Source organism: Perkinsus marinus (assembly GCF_000006405.1).
Source record: "Perkinsus marinus ATCC 50983 genomic scaffold scf_1104296944428, whole genome shotgun sequence".
In the NCBI taxonomy this organism is placed as follows: domain Eukaryota; phylum Perkinsozoa; order Perkinsida; family Perkinsidae; genus Perkinsus; species Perkinsus marinus.
The window spans coordinates 389,447-396,692 of record NW_003211397.1 but is presented as its reverse complement, the minus strand read 5'-3'; the positions used below and the strand labels follow the sequence as shown (position 1 = coordinate 396,692).

General features: G+C 42.8%; 5 protein-coding genes across 5 annotated transcripts in view; all 5 read left to right on the top strand.

Annotated features, from left to right (window-relative positions):
* Pmar_PMAR019154 (conserved hypothetical protein) overlaps nt 1–1,270 on the top strand; it is a gene marked incomplete at both ends in the record, with an annotated part of 5,760 nt that extends 4,490 nt beyond the window's left edge. Inside the window, 2 exons of the mRNA XM_002780207.1 lie at nt 1,020–1,150; nt 1,229–1,270. Of these exons, the coding sequence (XP_002780253.1) occupies nt 1,020–1,150; nt 1,229–1,270 (173 nt within the window). The remainder of the gene's footprint in view (nt 1–1,019; nt 1,151–1,228) is intronic.
* Nucleotides 1,271–1,433: 163 nt separating this feature from the next.
* On the top strand, nt 1,434–1,985 carry Pmar_PMAR019153 (guanylyl cyclase, putative; the record flags this gene model as incomplete). The annotated part of the gene is made up of 1 exon (XM_002780206.1): nt 1,434–1,985. A coding segment is annotated over one exon (552 nt), but the record flags the coding sequence as incomplete, so codon positions are not given.
* A 304-nt stretch (nt 1,986–2,289) lies between these two features.
* Pmar_PMAR019152 (hypothetical protein) lies at nt 2,290–2,556 on the top strand (the record flags this gene model as incomplete). Its single annotated transcript, XM_002780205.1, has 1 exon — nt 2,290–2,556. A coding segment is annotated over one exon (267 nt), but the record flags the coding sequence as incomplete, so codon positions are not given.
* Nucleotides 2,557–3,499: 943 nt separating this feature from the next.
* Pmar_PMAR019151 (hypothetical protein) lies at nt 3,500–4,312 on the top strand (the record flags this gene model as incomplete). The annotated part of the gene is made up of 2 exons (XM_002780204.1): nt 3,500–3,636; nt 3,682–4,312. 2 exons carry the CDS (start codon nt 3,500–3,502, stop codon nt 4,310–4,312), a joined length of 768 nt encoding a protein of 255 aa, XP_002780250.1.
* A 2,783-nt stretch (nt 4,313–7,095) lies between these two features.
* Nucleotides 7,096–7,246, top strand: part of Pmar_PMAR019150 (hypothetical protein) — a gene marked incomplete at both ends in the record, with an annotated part of 7,308 nt that continues 7,157 nt past the window's right edge. Inside the window, one exon of the mRNA XM_002780203.1 lies at nt 7,096–7,129. Coding sequence (XP_002780249.1) covers nt 7,096–7,129 — 34 coding nt within the window. The remainder of the gene's footprint in view (nt 7,130–7,246) is intronic.

Sequence of the window (7,246 nt, the reverse complement as noted above, 5' to 3'; positions counted from 1 at the left end):
TCCGTAAATTTTTATGATCATTTTCACAACTGTCGCCAACATGTGCATATTTTCCTATACTGATAAATACAGTGGGTTTCGGAGAAGAATAGAAATGAGAAAAGTAAATACGCGTGAGAATAGTGAAGAAATTCCCAAAGAAATTTTTGTGTATTTTTACGCAAAATCGTGCGTGAATATTAATGATTCAAAATTGAGATAATGGAGTTTCACGACTAGCCGTTTTACGTGAAGTGGCGTAAAACGCGATTTTATTCGCGGTGATATGCAGTAGTCGTGAAATATGTTTTTCTCTAGGGTGGTGAAACTCCAATATTCCTACATGAAAAATTAGTGTTAATTTTTCAGAGTGGAGCCACTTGAAACTGTTATATTGGAAAAAACGATTATCAAAATCGGCGGACTTCTAGCAGTGGGCTTTGGGGAGGCGGGTGCTGAAGTGATTAGCCATAACATTCGAGGTAATACGTGATGGAGTAGGAGTAGATTTTTACGTGAAATTTCAATTTTCTGAGGCCACGAGAAGCGATATGTTTCTAAATGTAAGGAAGATAAGTTAACCAAAATACTACGGTTAATACTGAGGTTATTAACAATAATGAAGTGTATTCGGTATACAATTTTTACGCGTAATATACGTGATATGTGGATAACACATCACGTGTTTTACGCGTTATTCACTGCTCACACGCGTTTTTCGCGAAATATGTGAAATATGAAATATGTTTTTCACTATTTTTTTTCGTATCACTAGGGTGAAAATATTATGTAAAAATTGAAGAAAAATATTTGTTTTTTCCTGTGATTGCAACACGTTCGAAGCGTTGAACAGTTTCGACCGGAATTCGCTGCATGGAAAATTACAGTAAAATTATCGGAGTTTCACCATCCTAGTGATATGAAAACACGACTACTGCATATCACCGCGAATAAAATCGCTTTTTTCACCACTTCACGTAAAACGGGTGAAATTTCACTGAGTAAAATTTCGTGAATTTTCGATTTTTTTCATCATTCAGGTGGTTCAGCAGCTGTTAACCCTATGGTGGCAGGATCGCGTGTAGAAGCAATTCTGGGTTTTTGCGACATACGGCAATTTAATATCGCCACTGAGGTGCTGCAAGATGATATAATGATATTTGTGAATCAGGTAGTAAGAAAATTTGGGTATGATTTTTGGTGAGAATTTTTGCGGAATTTTTTTTGTGTTTTTTTCGTATTGGGGAAGAAAACTGGATTAAAACTAAATCAAAAGCAGTGGATTTTTTGAATTTTTTGGGGATTTTTTTTCCAAGTTTTTTGAACTTTTCGCAATTTCGCCAAATTAAGGATTTTTTTGAGTTATTTTCTTAAATTTGGGCAGTACATTTAAAAGATAATGTGATGGTTGCATAAAAAATCTTGACGAAAAGCATCGCTGCAATTCGACTCAGATTGGGGAGATCGTACATGGTATAGTTGATGATTTTCACGGAGTTGCGAATAGAAATTTAGGAGAAGCATTTCTCATGGTTTGGCGGCTACCGAGCTCTGAAGTGGAAGAAATGGATGCGGAAATTGCGAAAAAACGGCAAAAATTAGCCGATATGTCGGTGATGGCTTTCGTGAAAATTTTGGTAGCGATAAATAAATCACCAGTATTGGGAGAATATCGGAATCATCCGGGACTATTCGGAAGGCTGGGAGATGCGTATAAGGTTAGTATGGGTTTTGGCTTGCATGTTGGATGGGCGATCGAAGGCGCGATTGGTTCAAAGTTTAAAATTGACGCGAGTTATTTATCACCTAATGTGAATATGGCTAGCAGATTGGCAGCAGCGACGAAACAGTACGGGACGAATATTTTATGTTCAGAGGCTCTGATTAGAAATATGTGTTCGGAAAATATGAGGAAATATGGCAGAGTTATTGATAATGTTATGGTAAAGGGTTCGAAAGTTCCGGTGAGGCTGTACGCGGTTGATGTTGATGTTAATTCATTGGAGGTGGCTGATCTTGAAAAAATGGATACGAACTTGAGAAATGCTATCTCGCGATCTAGCAGCCTTGCAAGGAGCAATTTCGGCGACTTCACTTTGGGAAGATTTGGTTCGTTTGTTAGTAGTAATGGCAGTTTAGTAGATTATAATGTGAGAATTATGGATATTATGAAAAGAAAGAAAACAAGAAGTGCCACTCGAAAAAGGACTGGGAGTATTTCGGGCGCATTTGCAACGCCGTCATTTTTTGGGATTAATAACAGACTGATAAAAAAGTCGAAACTGCGACAAATACGAGAAACAAGGAAAGCGAAAAAATGGGATGAAAATTTTGTTGTTGCGAATTTATGGGAAGAAGACGAAGACCTGATTTTGGTCCGAAAAATTTTCACGGAAGAATTTTTGACGAAATTTGCTAAAGCGTATAAAAATTACGAAGCCGGGGAGTGGGAAAAAGCGGCTAATATTTTAAATGAGACTAAAGAGGCTCTTGGTTATGAGGATGGGCCGAGCATGGTTCTGCTGAAGTTTATACAGTCTTATGGGTGTACTCCGCCGAGGAGTTGGAAGGGTTATCGTGCTTTAACTGAGAAATGATGTTGTTCATGATTAGTATTATTATTACTATGGTTGTCGTTGTTGTTATGATGTTGTTGAATATGTGATCGTTGAGTTCATACTAGTGGTGTATGTGTGAGTTTATAGTCCAACACGGCTTGGTTAGACTCGCATCGCTGCACATCAACTCTCGAGTGATCAGTTTTAGCCGTTTGAATTGCGTCTAATTTCATCATGCCAATGGAGTTTCAGCCGTTTTACCCGAAGTGGCGTAATACTCCACGTGAAAAACGTGATATTCGCGATGTGAAGTGAATTGAAAACACTTCGCGAATTACACCAGACAAATCATCACATTTCACGTAAAACGCTTCCAGCATTTCGCGATAAACGCGAAAAACTCCGAGTAGTCGGCGTTTTACACGGGAAAAAACGCGAAATACATCCCATCTCGCAGTAAAATCCATTATAAGTCCTCTTCATGCCACTGCCAGCTGTCCACCCACACTTCACTCTATGGAGTCACCTCACTCGCGGGATCCGTCTTACTACTGGCACTTGCACGTTGGGGCCTCGTGGGATGATCATCATGATCATCATCATCCCGTCAACCGCCATATGTAGCAACCAGCCTTACGGACCCCTCTGTGAGGGATTGTGGGCGAGAGCTGAACGGGGTACGAAACGGGGACCTCTCGAAGAATAGCTTGGTAGCATAACCTACTTAACTAATCATCCTAATACGATACTTTCATGTGTCAATCTGCCCCACGTCCCCGGATTTTTTTCACCCGTCAGTGCGGGGATACCTATTGGATATCTTTGTCGATGCGGGTATACCTATTGGATATCCTTGTCGATGCAGGGATATCCAAATACTCGTTCATTTTCCATGATTGGTTCGGGATTATCAACAAGGATAGAGCTCCATGATCCCCCGTAGGAGCTTTTCATAAGTTACCATGCCGATAACCAATCTCCTCACTGCCAACCTACCCTCCTTGGGAGAAGATCTACAGTTGACTCATGTGAACCAAGACATACAACGTCGCCATGTCGCTGCCCTAGCGGCATGGAAGGCGGAGAGTTACAAGACGCAGTAAGCATTATGGAACCCCATTTCATAGTATGCGTGTGTTGTTAGTTGGTCGGAGTTTGCCACCAAGTATGATGCGATACTTCACCTAGGTCATAAGGCTCCAGCTGCTGATGTCAATGAGAGAAAGAGGCAGAAAAGCAGCATGATGAGGGCGATGTGCCAAGACGTGAGGAAGGTGGCCGAGAGGTTCAACTATGAGAAGGGTGCCTTGGTGGACCGTCTTATCCACTTGTTTGGCTACGACCTCGATGAAGATCTCGGGCGATTGCCCCATCAGTCGACGACGTCCACGGTCTTGCCTCCTCTCCCAACACTTTCACCGCCTTCCTCCTCATCTTCGGCTGCTACCTCATCACTCTTGAGCGCTGTTTCATCATCCCAGTCGTATTGGTTTAAGCGACTGGATGAGCGTCTGGTTTGCCTTGCTCAGGACTCCAGAAAGCTTGGCAGAGAGTTACTGGCCGCCCAAACCAGAACGGCTGACGCTTCGACGCTGCTGGCTGGCAGCGCAATGCGCATAGAGGCTCTATTGGTCCGGACCTCTGAAGATAGCCGGAGGGGAACAAGTGTTCATGGAGATGGTGACGGCGGCAGCCAAGTCGAGTCTTCCGATGGCGCACGGAGTGATGATGAGAGTGATGGGAGTGATGATGGTAGCGGTCTTGATGAATTTTGATTTTCTGTACCATCAACTAACTGGGATAGGGGTGGCAAATTAGAGACAGGTTTCCCTAGGATATTTGAAGTGTTGATTTATAGCCAGTGCAAGGTTTGAGACTGTATGCATAATGACTCCAAATATGCATATTTCGCGCAAAACGCGAAATACTGTAATTTCGCGTTTTGCATATCACCTGAAAAACACTCACATGTTTTACGTGAAATTCACTGCTCACATGCGTTTTTCGCGAAGTGAAATGTGAAATGTGTTTTTCACTTCACGGGTGAAACTCCAATGAATTTTGTCCACAAGACGAGACAAGCTTTCCCAATGTACTTCCTTTCCAATCGGCAGGATCCGCTTAGTAGTGGTCTCGAACTCATCAATTTGATAATTATGTGACTATATAAACTTTTGTTCATGCGTGCACTGCACGCGAATACAGAATGTATACGCGCTTCATTTCGTATTAGTTATTGAGCATGATGATGTTGTTGTTGAGATGTATTAACGGTATACTAAGTATTGTATCTTCCAGTTGCACGCATATGCAAAGGTTCTGTTTCGTGTTAAAGTAATCGAGGCATGAGAGAACGCAGTACTTTCTCTACACTGTAGACAACATTTCAGACAACAGTACAATTGGGTATCCACCATTGGTATTGAGTTATTGTTACAAGGTGCTGAATTGAGTTCCACCATAGATTTATGAAAAAATTTCTCCAAAATTTTGTAACTCATAGTCCTCGGTTCATATCGCTGCTGTTTCGTCTGGTTTCTCTGCTGGCTGGAGGCATTTGGGAACCGGAATGACATATGGATGGCTTATCTACAACTACTTTGTCTTGTATCCGATCGCAATAATGATACAAGCGGCTGGATTCCAGTCACTGGACCCGCTTTAGGAGATTCTCTGAGCGGTAGTGGGGGTTTGATTAGTTGTGCTAGTACTACTAATAGCAGTGGTTTCTTTCACCTCTATGATTTTGGGGCATTCATGGGCTCCCTGCAACACTTCGATGTTCATATACCCTTCATGGACAGGAACGCCTCGGTCTTCACGAAAACTTCCGATTGGCAACACATATGATGGACCTTCCTCATCCCTGAAAACAGGGACTCTGAGAACGCTCCGATATGTTGTGCCGTCGCGCCCAGGAGATTTCATGAAATCCGCCTGATACAGGTCAGTGCGATTATTATATGTGATGACCTCTCAAGAAGCGTGCATAGCAGTGATAATGATAGTGCTCCAAGCGATGAGAACTCCTCTTTCACCGCGTATATAGGCTGCGGTTAGATGTCGACGGAATCTGGTTTATGCTATAGGCCATACAGAATGTAAGCCGGCTCGACTGTAATCTATCAATTGAGTCGACCCGACGAGAGGAGCTACCGGAGCTCATAGACTGTGATCAAGAGTCGGACGGTACTTTCAGGAGCAGGGCGGGACAGGGACTTCGAGCGGTCGATCATCGGAACTCGATAGTGAGATCTATCTTGACGAGCATTGTGAAGTCGGTGCCATCACACTGCTCCATCGAGTGCAAAGCACAGTTGACTATCTTTGGCGATCTAATGGACCGGCCAACATGCTAGTTGTGGAGATAATTGAGAAGGTGGCTGAGCATGTTTGTGGAGGTCGCAACGCAAGAAAGGCGGTTCTTGTGAACTCCCTGGAGAGGACCGTGAAACTCTCAACGTTCCAAAAGAAACCAGCCGAGGAGCACGACTACGTCACCGGAAGGTCGCCTCCGGAGCACATCGAGAAGATGCCAAAGCGGGCTTTTGTTACAGGTCTCCCGTCGGGTATCGGGTGGGATTTTGGGTTTCCCTTTCTCCACTTGCACCTGCAGTTTCTTCTTCTCTTGGGAGGAGCCCGCAGTTTGGATTGCGCTTGCATCACAGCCATTAACCGGATAACACCCCGAGACCCGAGCTCTGGCGAGTCAGTCAAAACCGATCACAACCGTCACATTAACATGAGTTTTTTTAGGAGTTAGTGCGTTTCCTGTTGATATGAGGCTCATATGCATTGCACAAAGCGAGAATATTACCATTTTTGATTGAGTTATTCGATCTCGATACAGTAGTGAGTAGATCAAAATACGCTACAATCTCTTCCCCTCAGGTGGCAACATCTCAAGAACTTCTTAAAAAGTCATTTTAGAAGAGGTGGCTCCTTGACAAGAATTCATCTCATCTAAAATGATTCCTAGTAGGGTGTTTGTGACTTCCTCCACTTTGATCTTCCTAACATCCCTTGGGGCAATCTCACAGATGCTGCGACGTTACCGATCGTTGATAGCTCACCATCTGAACCAATCCACTTGTAGGCAGTACAACCAAGGTTGCGAGATTGAATCTCGCTCTACCACTTGAAATCTTGATATCTTGCATTTTCCTAATGGCATAGCGCAACTTAAATTCTCCCAGTTTTTCCATGACAACACTTTCCTGATAAAGGGGGCGGCGGTTGGGATTAGTAGCTGTACGAGGCTACCCACCAACGTATAGTGAAGCTTATTGATATTAGCTCGGCCCCCCTAGACATAATGTTATGAGTGACGCTTAGGACGATAAGGAGTTACAGAGTGAAAATATATGTTTACTTTCCTCAACTGAGCTCGCGAGCTTCCTAACATATATTCTCACAAAATTAGGAGGAACATATGCTCACTTTTTTCAGCTGAGCTCACGCAACAATCATATCATCATCGTTATTATATATAACTAGTGTATAGATTAGAAGCGTATTTATTGTTAGTATGTATATTATTTCATTTCTCACATTTACAATGGAGTTTCACGACTACCCCGTTTTACGTGAAGGTGGTGAAAAACGCGATTTTATTCGCGGTGATATGCAGTAGTCGTGAAATATATTTTTCACTAGTGTTTTTCATATCACTAGGGCGGTGAAACTCCATTGTTATACTTAGCGAAATT